The sequence below is a fragment of the Erpetoichthys calabaricus genome, chromosome 5, assembly GCF_900747795.2.
Source record: "Erpetoichthys calabaricus chromosome 5, fErpCal1.3, whole genome shotgun sequence".
In the NCBI taxonomy this organism is placed as follows: Eukaryota; Metazoa; Chordata; class Cladistia; order Polypteriformes; family Polypteridae; genus Erpetoichthys; species Erpetoichthys calabaricus.
The window spans coordinates 116,870,648-116,889,259 of record NC_041398.2 but is presented as its reverse complement, the minus strand read 5'-3'; the positions used below and the strand labels follow the sequence as shown (position 1 = coordinate 116,889,259).

Here is an 18,612-nt window from a genome sequence, read left to right as displayed (position 1 = left end):
GGGACAAGGCAGAGCAGAGTTCACAAGCAAAGAGTATGGGGAGGTGGGCTTTTGAGAGGGAGGTGTACATGGTAATAGTGGGGGCGGAGCAGCTTAATACAGTAGCAAGGAGTATGGAGAGGTGGGCGGGTGAGAGGGGGCTGTACATGCTATTAGCGGGAGCGCATGATAAAATAAAAAAGACTAGTGGAACCAGCCTGTCAGATATCAGAAAAAGGGCGTCAGAAAGTGACGTCTCTGTTCTCAGCATTAGTGCAGTCTGTGTAGTGCTGCTAAGCATACAGCTGCTCTCTTCTTGTTCAGTACATAGCAAACCAATATATATACAGTTGTTTAAGCATTTGGTGTATTCTGTGTGCAAAAATCCTTGTAGCACTCACTGTGGTTCCTATTAAAGTGACTCCCTCTGCCGTTTTTATATTTGCTCATACTGAGGGTTTTGTTAACGTGACCCCATCTGCCGTTGTTATATTTGCTCATATTTGGACCTGCGTCCATATTGCAAAAAGTGTGCAGAAACTCTTGCAGCACACACTGTGTCCTGAGCAAAAGTTTTGTCACTAAATCGCTGAGGGTTTTGTTAAAGTGACTCATCTGACATTCCTTTTTTGTTCATATCTTGCCCTGCCGTAGTGCAAGTGTGCATTGAATATCCAACAGGCTCTCACTTTCCCACTCAAAAGTCTTATTCATATGTACTTTTAATTTTTTCCAAACATTTTACCAACATGAGCAAAAAAAGTGTTCAGAAAACAACACTGCTCAGTTACTTCAGAAAAGAAACGCCACAAACTAATGAAGGTGCAGTGTCAACTCCTGATGTGGCAGTTTCAGACAAAGACATTGCAGAGGCTGGTCCATCAGGGGAAATCTCTTCAGCACACACTCTGCCAATTGATAAATCTAAGCACCGCTAATCTGGCATAAACAAACAATAGTTTTAAGATTTTGATTGGCTAATGGTCAAAGAAAATGGTATGTGGTGCTCATTGTGCATGAAATATTCAAAGAAACACCCCCCAAGGAGGAAGTTACCTTGGGTAAACGTGCCATGCACAAGAATTCAAAAAGAAAGCTTGCTGGACCATGAAAAAAGTAAAACGCACATTGAGTCTTCTACTGACATTTTAGGAAAGCGTGTACTAGAACAAACTGGAATCGGTCAAATTGAAAGATCTGTATCTGTGTTAAATAACTTACAGAGAGATGCCTTTGTGGGAGCTTTAAGATCCATGCATTGGTTGGCAAAAAATGAGTTGCCACATACAACATTGTTTGAAAAGCTGTTGGAACACTGTAAAGAAATGGGTTGCTCTTTTTTACAACATCTCAATGTTGGTAAAAATGCACATTATGCGTCTGAAAGAATAATGCAAGAGCTACTGGATGTCTTAGCATCAGAAATAAAGTCTAACATACTGAAAAATATATACGCTGAAAATTTTTTCAGTATTCTGTGTGATGAAACCACAGACATCTCTGTTGTAAAACAGTTAATTATTTACATTAAATATGTTTGCCAGGGCACTATGGAGGTCAGAATTAGTTTCATATCAACCCACAATATGATTTTTGGCAAAGCGGAGACTATAACCAACACACTGAGTGAAACTATGGGCACTCTAGGCTTGAGAAATTCTAATCTGGTTGGACTAGGGTCAGATGGAGCGGCTGTTATTATTGGGAAACAGAAAGGTGTGGCAAAACTGCTTAAAGATAAAACATCTGGACTCTTGGTCAACTTCCACTGTGTAAACCACCGATTGGCCCTTGCAAGTGTCCAAGCAGCAGCTGCTGTACCTTATTTAACAAAACTGAACGACATCTTAAGGCAGCTGTTCTATTTCGTTCCAAAATTCTTCAGTTAGGATGGCTGGTTTAACGGAAATTCAAAATATTCTGAACATTCCCCAGATTAAGATGAAAATGGCCAGTGACACTAGATTGCTGTCTCATGACTTTGCAGTACAGTCACTCATCATACACTGTCATACACGATTGACAGTGTATGATGAGTATCATACTGTAGCTGCGCTGGAAAGAGAGGCCACTGAATGAAATGACATCACAGCTCAAGGATTAAGCAGATGTATTAAAATGTACAATTTTGTTTCCTCTCTGATGATGTTTTCAGACGTATTACCTTTGTTGTCCAACTTATCTAAGGCTTGGCAAAGGCAAGATGTCATTCTTACTGAAATTGAGCCAATTTTGCTCACCACAAAATTGTCCATCATGGAGTTGAAAGACAAACCTGGCAGATATTTTCAAAGCCTTCATTATTGTCTGGCAGAGAAATGGTCAGATCACCGCATTGTTTATACACAGAGTGATGTAATGTAATTCAAAACTGCAATATATGATAAATACCTAGAGACAGTTGTCAAGCACCTAGATGCAAGATTCCCTGACATGGCAATTATTTCCAGCTTTTCAAAAGTTTTCAATGCAGAAACTCACGAGTCAAATGAGTCTGCTGAAATTCTTTTTGATCATTACTCCAAAAATGGTAGTCCTCCAATTTTAAAATATGAAAGTAGCAGGCAAGAATGGACAGTTGCATCAAAAATGATCAGAAGTCAATCATACAAAGACTTCAGTCCAAAACAGATTTTACTAAAAATGGCAACAATGTTAGCACTCAAAGAGTCGTTTCCAAATTTAGACAAACTAGCTCATGTTGGGCTAGTGATCCCAGTGAGCACAACTGAATGTGAAAGGGGTTTTTCTGCTGTTAAAAGGATCAAGACATGTTTGAGAAATTGCATGAATCAAAGCACGCTAAATAATCTCATGCTGATCTCCTTGGAGGGCCCAGATCCTGTGGATCATTGTTTTCACTTTTCTTCCCGACAGCGACAATACTTGTGCCTCTTGGTTTATATCATAACAGTTGTTATTTAAAATTTTTGTTAGGGTTGCAGGATCCTGAATTGGATACTTCTTAAATTTAATAAAAATATTCTGTCACAAGTGTCAAACCTTAAAAAAGGAAGTCATATTGAGAATTGGAAAATAATTAACTAAAAAAAAAATAGTGCATATTTAATTTTCCCCACCCAGCTACTTTTTCATGCCACCCAGCTGGAAAAAATTTCTGGGGAGAACACTGACAAAATACATTTATGGTAGATAAAGAAGGAGGAATGTGAGACACAGACGTTGTGGTTAATCAAGGTGCCAAAACAGATTTTTAGAAAAAAACCATTTAAAGGTTATAAAACAAATTGTTTAATATATTTATTTCATACGTATTACTTTTTGCTTACTTCATTAGCATTTACTTACTTCATATTGTTCAGATCTGTTGCTCATTGATGTATCTCCATGGGAACAAAAAGAATCTGGTCCACCTACAAAGAAGCATTAAGATATATAAACCTAAAAATAATACATTGATGCACTCTTTTAAAATAAATTCACACTATATTTATGAGCAATTATAGATGTGTTCCATTTTTCTAATACATTACTGAATGGATAAACAGAGATTAAGTCGTTCATTAATTTGGCTGCATTATTATTTTTAATGAGTGCTCTTTTCCTATGTTTTATTATAAACTCAGTTTGTCAAATATAAGTATAAAAACAGATGGTCATCTTTTAATGCACATAAGGCTTTTACTTTTTTAATAATTGTGAGGTAACCATTCACTAGTGCAGGTTATCTATAAAAGATTCACTTACATTTCACTATTATTAACATTATTAAATGCAAGTTAAATGTATGGCAGCTCACCATATATTAAGTAAAGTAAATCACAGAATTTCAAACAACTAATCAGCACTGTTGGTTTCTGTGTTTTAATGAAACAGATAATTATAGACTTTTACCAAGTAATGCATTCTTCCTAACTCTATTGTGCTTCTGCCAGCTAATACTTTGTTTTGGAATTGCGTCTACACCGTAATTTTGATCGTGTATTGTGGCTTTATCTGATGTAACAAACAAAACATTTTTGGTCTATAAAGTATATGATGTTTAAACAACACAAAATATTCCACATTTTAAAATGTTCAGGATACATTTTCAGTCTGCTGAGTAGTTACAAATGGGGTAGTAAAAAGAAGACAAACTTGTAGATTGCCCGAAGTTTCATCTTTCATAAATGAACTCCATGATGTTGGTACAACATGGTAGCAGCAACTCCTCCGCTGAACTTAATACAGTGGACCCTTGACTTACGAACTCAATTCGTTCGCGAGGGCTGGTTGTAACTCAAGTTGGTTGTAAGTCAAGACTATTTTTCCCATAAGAAATAATGGAAATACCCATAATGCATTCCGAACCTCCCACAGCAACACTTACTTAACCTTTTCATAATAAAAAAGGGTTGTATAATGTGCATAATTTACCAAAACACCAATAATTTTTCTAATGTACTAACCAAAAAGTTATAAAAAGTGCCTAGCCTACCAGAAACAACAATTTCATACTGTACTCACCATTTAATTTGACATATTTGTGCTGCAGGAAGGGAGGAGGAGGAGAATGAAATGGAAGGTGGTTATTGTTTGGAAGGAGCCTCCTTATACAAATCTTTTCTTTGTAAAATTGTCGAGATGGTGGATTTCGACATGCTGTACATATTAGCGAGATCAGTCACACGAACACCACTCTCATATTTCTGCACAATTTCCTTCTTCGTTTCGATTGTGATCGCTTTCTTTACCTATGTTACCTTCTCTTCCTTCCTTAGCAATTATTGAAAAAAATAAAAATCACTGCACTGACCGAAATTACATCCACAAACACATGTATCTGGGCTCCGACTGACGCTTACAAACACTCTCGGCTGTTTGTTTACAATCGCGCAAGCGGATACATGTGACCGCATTCAGGTTGTAACGCAAGATGTTGGTCGTAAATCAAAACAAAAATTTTGGTCGTAAATCAAGTTGTTCGCATGTCAGGCCGGTCGTATATCAAGGGTCGACTATCTATACTAATTAATAAAAGGCAAAGCCCTCACTGACTGACTGACTCACTGACTGACTGACTCACTCATCACTAATTGTCCAACTTCCCGTGTAGGTAGAAGGCTGAAATTTGGCAGGCTCATTCCTTACAGCTTACTTACAAAAGTTAATCAGGTTTCATTTCGAAATTCTACGCATAATGGTCATAACTGGAACCTGTTTTTTGTCCATATACTCTAATGGAGGAGGCGGAGTCACGTATCACGTCATCACGTATTACGCCTCCTACGTAATAACGTGAAGTGAAAACAAGGAAGAGATTTACAGCACGAGTCAAACGCGGGAATGAAGGTAAATTACTTTAATTGTTGAGTGTCTTTTAATACTGTGTAATTGTTGAGTGTCTTTTAATACTTTGTAAGCATACATATTAACAGATGTGCAATTAAACGTGTGCATTTACGGGGTGATTTCTCAGGCTTAAAGCTCGAAGTGATCACTCGAGTGAAGGCAGCTTCACAAAAAAAAAAACAGATCCTTAACAAACTGTTATTGGTATATTTTCCCTCAATTTTAAAAGGTTTTCTTTTCTTCTTAATAAAAATTTAAAAGCAGAAGTGAATGAACGGAGCCCGAGTGATCACTTGGATGAGTCAAACCTGTTCAAAAAAAAAAAAAGCGGCGCGCCTTATATGAGCAGGCAGTCAGCTAAAGAAGTGAATCAATAAATAACTATAATCGTAATAAACGAACAAAAAATAGCGGAGAATCCGCGGATTACATAAAAGAAATGGGTACCTGAACAGAAAAGTAAGTCTCAAATAGTCACACTAAGTACCATAGTTCACTTGCGGTATCGATGTATTTATGCAAATCCAACAGAGTGCCTGTGGGCTCAGAGCATGGGGGCGGGACCTTCCTCATTCACTCGCCAGCCTCTGTTCCAGTTACTCCACGTCTCGCCACGTGTTGCAGTGCACCTTGCCTCCGCTTAGCTAGCGATACCTGTGTGTTCAACAGACATTATCATCTACAGATTGTTAAGGAGTAACGTTTAACGTTTTTGAGAGAGAGATCAGAGCTACGTGTGTTTTAGAGGGTAGCTGCTGATTGCCACAGATATCACGGGCATGTGCTTTTCTCCCCACCTGGGGAACGCTTTCCCGTAAGAACTGAACACGATCAGATACAGTGCCAACATCTATTGTCCTGTTTCATACATACAAGACCGCAAGACAAACACATTAGTTAGTCTTCATTGTTTGTTAATTTATTTTTATTTTTAAAGTTGTGTTTTTGTTTTTATTACCGTATATACCGTCAGGACTGGATTTTACTGTATAATTTATGGTATTTTATACTGTCTGTTGTCCAAGTCGAAAGCGGAAAACTCTCGCTATTGATCTAACAGATTATGATATGCTAATGCCCACCTGAGAGAGTAACCACAGAACACACTGCCTTTTTTTGTAGGTGAGGCAATGCGCTGTATCAGCGCGTACTCCTAACCTCTCTCTCTCTTTCTCTATTATGCCTACGTGACCACATGCTAATACCCGAACTATTCCGAAGCAACATTTGCACTGTTTTGTGTTTTTGTATCTCACACCCTCATACACTTTTATCGTAAGACCATCCCTTATCTACAATGGAGCGTTCGATCAGAAGAAAATATGAAGCTGATTTTAAATTAAATGTCTTTGAAGTGGCAAAAGAAATTGGTAACTGCGCTGCTGCCACACAATTCAATGCATCTGAGAAATTGATGCAAGATTAGAGGAGGCAAAAAATGTAAGTGTTGCATTTTTGAACGGGCGTATAAGTTGGGGTCTGATATTATGATTGCTTTTTTGGGTTTCAACAACCGACTCATATTTATTTTTATTTTTAAACTTGTGTTTTTTCTAATTATATTTTTCTCAAACAATTAAAAAAAAACACTTTATTTTCCTCCCAGGCAACGCTGGGTATTTCAGCTGGTATATATATATATATATATATATATATATATATATATATATATATATATATATATGTGTGTGTGAATGTATGTATGTATGTCTATCTATATATATATACTAGCAAAATACCCGCGCTTCGCAGCGGAGAAGTAGTGTGTTAAAGAGGTTATGAAAAAGAAAAGTATATTCATATATGGCACACTTCCTATTGTAGACAAACAGAATTCTATATTTAATAACCTAAGAAAACTTACTTTACACTGAGTTTTTTAAAAAGGTGTAAATGTCATGGTTAATTACAATTATAGTACAGTAAAGTACAGTTATAGTACAGTATGTAGCTCTCAGAAGACGTCTGCAGAAGAAGAGACGCACTGTAAGAAAAACTAGTATTACAGGCCTTTTGTAAATTAAATTACATTAACTCTAGGTCCCTACAAATTCACTGTCATAAATCAGATAAAATGTAAGCCGCGTTTCCCTCAATAAGAAGTCATGCTATTTGGATAACTGTATAAGTTCACAGGATGCATATGTGAATGCATGAAACATATGTTAATGCATGGGACTGGAGGCAGATATCTGGAGAGGGGTAGATCTTGTGGAGGTCTTCAAAGAAAACCATCTAGTAATGACAAAGATATGTCTGAGTAAAATAACCTTTTCTTTTAGACTTTAGTAAAACTGGATGCCATTTTATTTTAACACATCTTGTAATTACCACACCAATTAGTTGCCCCCTGTTCAGGAACTACTGACTTTGTGTTTCAGAATTAAGACAGTACATTATCTCTGATTATCCTAATGTGTATTTTATGTTTTCTTATTCATAATACTAATTGCATTCAGCTCGTCATTTTCACTTTGAGCAGATTTAATTATAAGTTTCAGATGCTACAATTTTATCTAATGCTTTTTACTTAGTGAATTTAGAAAAGGTTTTGGTTTACTCCTTATCTATTTTTTACTTTCAATGTCATTCATTTTAAACAGCCAAGAAATCCTGTCATGCAATTGATTTTTGATTATTGTGTAATAAAAACAAGCTCATCTCAATGGGAATTAAACCCTTTGCTGGCTGTGCTGCATTAAACAGCTGTCAACATGGTTATGCACTCTCCTGTCTTTTCATATCTCTGTTTCTAAATAACAGTTCTTATATTTAAAGTAAAAATGATTGCTGTGAAATTGCTGTGGTGAACTCTTAACTATAACTTGTGAGTATGACTCTGGATATGTGTCAGTGGGCGCTACAATACCATCTGGAAAGGTGGATTCTGCTTCTGACTGCCCTGCAACTCTGAATGTTGCATGTTAATATTTGCTTATTTCCATGACAAAATATACTTGTACATCCCATTAGCATTTCTATATTTCTCATAGCAGCATATTGGTACAGTGGTTAGGCCTGTTGTCTCATAGACCCAGAAGACAGCATCTGAACCGAAGGTTTGCCCACTATAGGCATATTCTCTAAATGTCTGCAAGTGTTTTTCTCCTTGGTCTCTTTCCCACATCAGAAAGGTGTGCAAGTTAGGTTAACTGATGACTCTAAGTTTGCCTGGTGGGTGTGAGTGTAGGTGTGTGCATGAGTAAGCCCTAGAATAAAACATCTCTCTCATTCAGACTTGGTTCAAGTGTTGTAGCTGCCAGAATGATCTTTATGTGACCCTGACTTGGATAAAATGAGTACATAATTATCAATTGATCTATAATAATAGACAGGTGACTTTCACTTGTCATTTTTACAAGAAACCCTTTCTTTTAAAACAGTGTTTCTATCATTTTGCCCAGAGCAAAACTTCTATTCATTTATCAATTTTCTAAGCTAACATAATTTTGCATTCTTGTAACCCAGAATCTAACCAAAAGAAAAATGACACAATCCTACCATGTCTACCAGAAGGCAGAGTTTAATGCAGTACCTTGAGATTTGTCTGTTGCAAGAACTATGCCTCTGCATTACTCAAATTAAATTTAGTTAAAATCTAAAATTTAGGTATGATTAAATCAAGAGAATTGTCAGATGAAAAGAAATGTTTCAGGCAACTTTGACTAAGACTATGAATCATGAATCATTTTTCACCATTTCACTTTTGCTGTCAAATTATAAGGTGCATAATATACTGCAGAAGGCAGTATTAAACCCCTTTTTTATATATCCCAGTATGATTCAATTTTATTGTCACACAGATGTTAAATTTGCTTTTTGTAAAATAGCTTTACCTTAAATGAATCTTGCATTTGGATGGTGGAGAGTGGTTCCTTGTTTTTAATATAGTGAGATTTATTTACAGAGCATCTATCTTTTTATCAGATAAACAGGCCGACAACAGAGGACTAACTGACCTATTTTATTTCCATATCAGAAGGCAGATTCCTAAAAAAAGGCTACAGCAGGTTTAGGAAATGACGAAAATGAGGTAGTGATATCATTTAGTAATTCTCTTTTTTAAGAAAAAAATCCCTTGACTTTAAAATTATTATTTTGGTTCAAATGTTGATGATGGAGGTCTAGAATGATATGGGCTAGTTGTGATGAAAGAAGCTGGAAATTTTAGCTGGTGGGAGGACAGGCAAATCAAGCTGAGCTGTTAGGCTGAGTGACTGCATTTAGCGAGGTCATACGTTGATGCAACAGAAATGTGATAAGAAGGACCAACACACTACAGATTACTGGGTTTAAGTGATGATCCAGTAAAATAGGCTAGGCAGATACTGCATCATGCCATTTTATCTATATGTACACAGTGTTCAAGAAGAATAAACAGATATGATAAATGGCATGGAGCGAGCAATAACATGTGTATAGGTCTATAGGTGTAATTAAACCATACAGTTTAAAATGGCAATTTTGAGTCAAAGCAAACAAATCAAATTTGTTTTGGAAAGTATAGTAGCCGACTACTGAATCACATTAACCAGTAAGTTTGAAGGTGGTAGCTAAAATGGCTTGTTATAAGTTAATAAAAAAATATAGCAGAAGAAATAAAAACTCCATACAATTTCATCAGGGCCACTGCATGGGTGACATTTAAAACCTAGAGTAGTATGTTGTATTACAGGCATGAAATTCGCTGCATTAAATGCACTCTGTCCCCATTGCTATTGCTTCATATGCAAAGGTACTGTAACTTCAATTGGTTTTATCCAGGACCTGAGGAAGTCACAGTATTTCCTGATATGCTAAATGCCTATTTCAGTGATATACATAACAAATAAATATCAGTATTTTTGGTAATGTTGAACTTGTTCTCCTTTATGTAGGCACTGTCGATAAGGTTGTGGCTTGTCTATTTGTTGTTAAAGGTAATGAGGCTGAGATTACCTTTGTTTAGTCAGTGCTTAACAATTTAGAAATGGTTAATTTATTTAGTAATTAATGCATGTTAATCATTTTGTGATGGGTGTGACAGAGCAAGATGCAGAAGACAGGAAGATATAGAAAAAGATGATCCACTGTGGCAACCCCTTAGTCTAGACCCCCTAGACCGTAGCCTCTTTTTATTATACAGATTGTAAAGAAGTCATTACCATGAACAAATTACAGTTCATTAACACATACAGTAAAATATAATTTTTAAATCAAATCAGAAACCACTTCCTTAGAATACAGTTTCAGTGGTAGATTTATGGGAACAAACAACTAATCACCTACTTGCCCAAGTCAACTTTAAAATTTTTCAACAAATAATAAAAATGCGCTTTCCTCATTAGGTAAGTAGAGACATGCATATGAGGAAATAATTGTTTCTGAGCAAAATGTTATGATTTCATTTGCTTATAAAATGCTAGCAAGATCACTAGCACAAAAGTTTTTTAACACTAGAATCCCTGAAGCCTATGAAAAAACTTGTAATCCCAGCCCACCTTAAATTCCTTTGTACCGCTCCATGAGTGTCTTTTGTTTTGTAAATGCGTCGATATTTGGACTAAAGTCTTCACACATTATACACTTCACATCATTATTAGTATAACATGGAAAAAGTTTCTGCGTTACGTATGTGTTCATCATTTCTTGCATTTCTCGCATTTCCTTTCATCCTACACTTACCTTGATCTTTGTAGACATGGAACACACTTGAAATGCATGTATTCCAAATAACAATATAGTTTATTATTTACCCTACACAACACCAGAAACCTCACATGCAGATAGGGTGCCCTGGCTTGAGCTGGAAGAACTTTTTGCCCAAGCTGAGCTCTGTCAAGGCTGCTTGCGCTGATTGACACATTTACAAAACAAAAGACACTGATGGAGAGGTGTAAAGGGACTTAAGGTGGGCTGGGATTACAAGTTTTTTCATAGGCTTCAGGGATTCTAGTATTAAACCTAGTAATGCACAATTGGGCAGTGTGCAGGATGAGCACATCAATCATGATTCACATTTATATCTGATTTAAATATACTTCTGATTTTAAATTAAATGAGTCCAGGGTTCACATCATTCACATCCCGGATCCTCCCTGCATGGAGCTTGCGTGTTCTCCTCGTATCCGTTTGGGTTTTTCTCCAGGTGCCCTGGTTTTTTCCCACAGCCTAATGACATGCTGCTTAGGTGGACTGTTAAAATTGACGGATTTATGGCCTGTCCCAGGACTGTTCCTGCCTTGCACCCTATGCTTGCTGGGATATTCTTCAGAATAAAGCTGGCTTAGAAAATGGACGAATGGATGGATGGACTGTGTAATTTATACAGTAACATTTTACAGGTACTCAGAATACTGAACATGCACAAGTATGTGTCATAACAGTTATCTTAGAACTCAGAATGTATGTAATCATCTATAGTATGAAATTATACACACTAAACAAAAACTAGCATTCTAGTACCTTAAAGATAAACAGTTAAGAAACCCAGTAACAACTATACACCTAAAAACTTTGCATTTTTGGTCTTTTTATTTTATTATGAAGTAGAAGTTTAAGCATATCAGGCAATCTTACCTGGTTGATGTAATGTATTTAAAGCGCTGTTGCTGGTGCAGCTAATATGTGTTTCAGTGCATCTCCTGTGTAAGATAATAAGTAAAATTTATTTGTACAAATTATACATCATGTACATAACATCATAAAATTCATTTGTGTATTTTGTCACCTTTATTATTTTAACAAAATTAATAACAATGAACAATGAAATGATTTGCATACCTTTGATAAAAAATGGTACAAGATCAACCACTAACATTATTAAGACATTAAAAGATATTGATAAATAAACAAAGTAACTAGATTTAAATTCATTGTAAATTTTAAAATATTTAAATCGTGTTTAGCCACAGCAAATGCAATTATTTCTATACTTTAAAATTTTAAAGTATAACTTAAAAAAGCTCAATGATATATTTTTTCTTTAAATGTCCCAAGTTGTTACATAATGACTAATCTAAAAGATCTAAATGCTGCCCTCTTGTGATTTCAAACATTACTATTGTTATTTCTACTTATAAACTGTGTGTGTTTGTTTTTTAAATCAGTCTCTGGAGCAGTAAGCAGGTCATGAAATGGAAATTTATCAATCAGTATTGAAATCAAAACAGAAAGTTTCAAATGCATAGAAAATGCTGATAATATGTGTGATGACATTAAAAAGAGAAAGAAAACAAAAATAATAGCAAATATGATATGAATCCTAGGAGTGTAGTTAAAAAGAGTTCAGGAATACCTTAGACCAGTGATTCATATTTTTGTTCTAGCCAGCCTTTCAATCAATAAGTCATTGTTACCATTAATTTAATTTATTTTTTAATTACCCGTCCATTTTTTCCTTTCATTTTGCATTTAAAAACATGCAGTAGTGTCAGATTTACATTTATTGGAAATTAAGACATATTTGTATTTTTTTCTTTATCTTTAAATGCTTGCTTTGTTTTGCTTTTTTTAATTCACTTTATTGTGAAGTGTGCTATCTAAATTGTATCAAAATACAAATAATTAATGAACAGACACCAGCACAAATGACTCTAAAAGGTGCAGTTACTTCAGTGTTACCCACTTGTGTGCTTATTAGAAAATAATTGACTAAATAGCCCAGAACAAATAAAAAATTAAAAGGAAAACCATTCTAATACCTATAAATTCCTGCTTCATTCAGTAAAAATATAGCGTAACCAGGTTGTAATTTATGGATGGTTGTTTAAAAAAACATAGGAACTTGGAAATAACAGTTTTGTTAATTAATGTAGGAGTCCATATTAGGAGAAGAAATGGGTTGAAACAAAAAGATGCAGCCAGAGGTGGCCCCCATAAATGAACATTGAAAACCACTGCCTTAAACCATCAAGCAAATTTCTGTTACGATATCTACACAACCTCTATTTAGTAACTGCATATATTGCAAAGGAAGTAACCCCTGTGTGGGATTTAAAGGATGCACAACTTTCTGTCAGTGGCTCAGTTAGCTTTAAGTCAGGGGATGAAATACAAGAAGTCTTGACTGGCAGGATGGTAGTGTAGCCAGACCGAGAGAGAAGTTAGAAAGAAGATGAGGGATGTGAATGAGTGTTTTTGGGCCTAGTGGCACTTCATTTTGGTGGTGGACAAATGGGTAAGCAACCTTAACTAACAGTCAGATACTACACTTCTACTTCTACAGATACTACATTTCTGTTTTTAGTAGATACTTTTAATTTTTTACCTCTCATGCTCTACAAATCATACATTTAACACTTTAACTTTGAGAAAAATATTGTCATGTTCTTGCTTGTGCCTCACTCTTGGATTCACTCTTTCCTCCATTTTTGTTATTCCCCATATGTTTTCAATGTTATCAATTAATTATTTCCATTGTGAAACTGTTAATATTTTTATTCTGTTAACAGTTAATTATTTTCATTCTGGGGCCAAAAGGGGAAGGACTTAATATGGAATTGAGACCCTCTGGTACTGCAGCTACAATAAATATTAGGACTGCAAGTACCTGAGGGATATAAAAGACTCCAGCTTGCTACAGCTATTTGGTATGGCATTATTACACTCAGACTTGTTTTTCTTTCAAAACCCTTTTCACTGAGTAGGTCCTTCTTTATCTAAAACAAATATTTTGCTAGTTTTGGATTTTTTTGGTTTTTGGTTCTCATTTAGTTTTATTATGGTTAATATATGGCTGCTCCTTTTGGTACAAGCCATGTTGATATGAAACATAGACATACTTTGTGTATACATAGGGAATTGTCAAGGGTTATCTCTCTTTACCCCTTTTCCTGTTCAGTTATGGATATTTGTTTGCCAGGATTTTCTTTAAGGTTGATATTTTCCCTTGGTTCATTCAGAATTTAAATTGTTTTCCCTTAGCCTCAATTTGGTGAGATATAATAGTTTCTTACAATAGTGACAATGAGAAAATGAAGTACCCAAGACAGAGACAATATGTAAAAGCAATGTGTTTGCCTAGTTTAAACCAAGGGTTAATTGATCAGTACATCTATATAAACAGTTATACAGTCGGCTAGTGAGAGAGGATCACTGTAGGACAAAGTGGGCATTACCTGTTTGGCTAGATTTTCAGTGAAACACAAGGTCTGTTAAGTCAGCAGATTTAACAGGGATGCAGAATTTTAGCTGCAACCTCAACCTGAGTTCTTGCGTGAACACACAAAAGTAAACTACAATTCTGCTTAGTTGTGTACTTCATTTAACAAAGGTATAAATCGGAGTTGAAATGGCACCTCTGTAGAACCTCCTTCAGACAGAAAGACATCCTGATGAGCATTCATTTTAGTCTTGTAACCACTAACTGAATTCTGCCTGGATGTGATGCACAAAATCACACTTCTATACACAGGCACTGGATCTATAATTAAAAGAGACCTTGATCCAATCACAAGAAGTTACATCTTAATTCAAAGCTAGCTGCTTTCACCTCTTCTCTCTCTTTGGGGTGCTGAAAGCTGGAGGAAATGAAAAGCTGTCAAAATATAGCTTTTCAGCAAAATACAGTAGAACCTCGGGTCACGAACGTCTCTGAACACGTACAAATCGGGTTACAACCAAAAAGTTCGCCAAACTTTTGCATCTGTTCACGACTACACACTCGGGTGACGAACAAGCCAGTTTCCCTTCCGGTTTGTACGCGCCGATGATTTCCGCATGTGTTCAGTCTCTCCCTGTGCATTCGCTGTGAATTCTTTGTGCTCTATTTCATTTCCCTTCCGGTTTGTACACACCGGTAATTTACACAGGTGTTCAGTCTCTCCCTGTACAGTATAGGGTGGTCCAGATCTAATTATGCAATTTTCATTACGCTATAACTTATTAAGTTTATTACATAGAAAATCACCCGAAAAATCCCGGACCATCGAGAAGTGTGCGAACTGACGACATGAAGAATCATCTTCGTGCCAAACTGGAATCGTTCCCGCATGAATCAAAGTCATCCAGATGATCTGGATCTGCATGATTAGATCTGGATCGCATAACACAGAGGGACTTTGTGGTATAACGGGTCCACAGCTCACGTCAAGAAGCCAGTTTTAAATAAATAATCGCTGCGCTACAGCTGCCATGTCCTCTTCATAAATAGAAGCGCGAGGCGGCTAAAGGGAGGAAAAAGAAAAGAAAGACGGAGGTTGCGGAGTGAGGAAGTAAGCAAGAAGAAGTGTGGAAAGAACCAGTGTGAGCGAGCGAGCGAGTACGTGCTCGCAGGCAGGCAGCTGGACAGTGAGCCCAAGCAGGGGTGTTTGGTTGACACTCGGTGGGGCAGTAGGAAGCGGTCACTCCAGCTGAGCGATCAAGGAGCTGGAGTGACCAGAAGAAGGACAGTTGGCCGCATAAGGCCGAGAAAGCAGCGGGGGTCACCAGTTAAAGAATGCACCAGGCTTGTTTTTAAAGAGAGTGCTTCCAGCATTGTTTTAACCTCGTTGTATTTAATGAAGGCTTTTTTCTATTGGATTTTAACCTCCACTTCACTTCTGTTTTTATGGGATTATTTATTTATTGAAGGATTTTGAAAGCACTGCACTTTATTTAATTTGGACTTTGTTTTTGATTGTTGTTTTGTTGATTTTAATAAAAGCACTTGGCACTTTTTGCACCATCCCCTTGCTCCATTGTAGTGCCTCACTGTCATGCTCTTCGGTAACATTATCAATGGTGACGGGTTTAAGGGAATCGAGATGGGAACAGGCAGCGAACCCGCATCGTCACAGACTTTAACTGTAACTGTAATCTCATGGTCCGGAACAGATTAATTGTATTTACACACAATCCTATGGGGGAAATTACTTCAGGTCATGACCAAATCGGGTTGCAACCAGAGTTTTGGAATGAATTGCGGTCGTGACCTGAGGTTCCACTGTACTGTCTTTGGGGTGAGAAGCCACCCCCACACTGCAGGGCAAAACACTCACAAAATTACTCTAGCCTAGTGTGACAATGCGAGTTCAGCTCTGTGCTCCCCTCGTTGGTCTGGGAGCCCTTGAACCCAACACCATCGGTAATGTCACCAATGAGCTAGACAGTGAGGCAATAACAATAAGCAAGGGGATGGTACATAAATGTGCAAAGTGCTTTTATTTAAAAGAACATTCAAAACAGGTGTCCAAAGTGCAGTAAAAGTTCAATAAATCAAAAGTCAATAAATAATCCATATAAGAAATGTGGAGGTTAAAAACCAATAAATAGAAAAATCCTCTAAAAACAACGAGGTAAAATGTCACAGGAAGCAATCCTCTAAAAAACACTAAAACCGGCGTCTTCTGTTACCCTGGCGGCTCCCCTGCTACTCCCGTCTGGGCTACTCAACAGGAGAGTCGCCTACCTACAGGAACAGCTGCCTTTCACTTAGGTCTGGTAGCCCTCCGATCCTTGGCTACGTCGGGCTCCCAACTGGACTGAGACTTTGGTCAATTCCCCAGCGGCCAAGGCACTCTCACTGAGGCTAAACCAGTCCAATGCCTCCTTGACTCCCGCTCCTATCAACGGTCAAGTCGATTCCTCCATTGGTCACTCCAGCTCCTAAATCGCTCAGCTGGAGCGACCGCTTTCTCAACCCCACTGAGTGTCAGCCAAACACTCCCCTCGTGGGCTCTCTTCCCAGCTGCCTGTTTTCTCCAACTTGCTCGTTCTCTTTCTTCCTCACACCGGCTCTCCACCTGCTTCCTGTCTTCTATCTACCTTCCGTTCTCTCTTTCTTTTTTTACTTTTACTCTCCTCTCTCCTTACCGGCTCGCGCTTCCCTTTATGCCGAGGGACATAGCAGCTGCAGCACAATAGCCACAGGAACAATCACGGATGTGGGCAGTCTTGCACTTAGGTGAGAAACGCCCACACCATAGATCGCCCTGCGGCTTGCTACAGCCACCACGCCCCCTCCTAAGCCGCGAGCACAGTGATTATTTATTTTAAACAAACTGGCCTTTGCTAAAGGAGCTGTGGACCCATAACACCACACCTAGAAGCACTCTCCATAAAGCATTGGAGCTAGATGCCCAGAACTACCTCTAAAGTCCATTTTGCTACGCTTAGGTCTGTGCCAGTGTCTCAGCCCTGTCTGAGAAGTCTAAAAAGTCACATTACTTCAAAACAGGTACCACTGTACCTACATCCTTGTGTCGGAAAGAGTACCACTTTTATTGTGAAGTTACAGAGGACACAGCAAACAGCCTAAAAGTGAGCTAAAGCAACACCATAGACAGAGGGCCATGTAGAAAAGACAGAGTACACTTCAACACATGAAGAGTTCTCCACTTGAACCCAGAGAAACAACAGCAACAACTCCACAACATATTGGATATCATCATGAAATACTTTGTGTTATAAAACTCATTATCTGTGCCAAGATAAATTGGAACTCTAAACAGTCAATAAACAGCCAGCATCTTCCGTGTAGTATGTTTGTCTTGTTTCCCATCTTCTGTGTGGATATACAGTATGCAGTTATCACATTTCTATAGCCCTTGTGTTTATCAATAAAGTTTACTATTCTCTTTCTGTTCTTTAAAAAAGTGCGCTTCAGTTACCTTGATATAAGTCTCATGGCCGGAGACCCCCTCCTACAGAGAAAGGTAAGGAAAATAAAGTAGGAGCCTTACCAAATTATTTAATTAATTCTGTGCATTGCCAAAGACAAAACCAATAATTAATTATCTGATTGATTAATATTATTCAATCATTTCTTTTTCTCATAACATACACATTTACTATGTTTATCTATCATCCCTGGGCGGGCAGAAACAGAGATCCCTCAGTTTCCTACATTATTGTGTAAAACCTTAAAAGACCCAAAACTACAAATGATGACACATGTCTAACCAAGAACGCAAGTGACCTGGGTGACAAAACTCAAGCATATATTACTTTCATGAGCAAAAATAAAATCTCTTTGCTTGACCAAAAAAAAAACATCAGAATAAATTATCATTTCCAGTCCCAGAGCATCATGACTGATTTGTACTTCTGAGTCAGAGGCTAGTGCTGTGCACAACATGTCACAGATGTCTTAGCACATTATTTCTGGTAACTGACATGATCTCTGAATGGTGGGGGTTTGTGCCTCAGTGATTCTTAGAACTACATTGCCAGGTACTTTATGCGATTTTTTTTACGTTAAGTCATGCATAGCAATTAAGTCTGATGGAAAGGACTGTCCTAAGGTCAGTCCAAAAATAACCTTTTACTTAGACTTCAACCAGGACAGGCATAGTAGGACACATTGCTGGAGCAAAGCCTTCTATTTGCCATCAACCATCTGGTTGCTGGAAGCCCATATAGCTTGGTTAAGCTCACCATCTA

General features: G+C 37.3%; 1 protein-coding gene across 1 annotated transcript in view; it reads right to left on the bottom strand.

Moving 5' to 3' along the window:
• Positions 1-18,612, bottom strand: part of arap2 (ArfGAP with RhoGAP domain, ankyrin repeat and PH domain 2) — a 468,505-nt gene that overhangs the window by 347,580 nt on the left and 102,313 nt on the right. Inside the window, exons 3-4 of the mRNA XM_028801993.2 lie at positions 11,830-11,894; positions 3,289-3,353 (exon numbers count right to left, since the gene is read on the bottom strand). Coding sequence (XP_028657826.1) covers positions 3,289-3,353; positions 11,830-11,894 — 130 coding nt within the window. The remainder of the gene's footprint in view (positions 1-3,288; positions 3,354-11,829; positions 11,895-18,612) is intronic.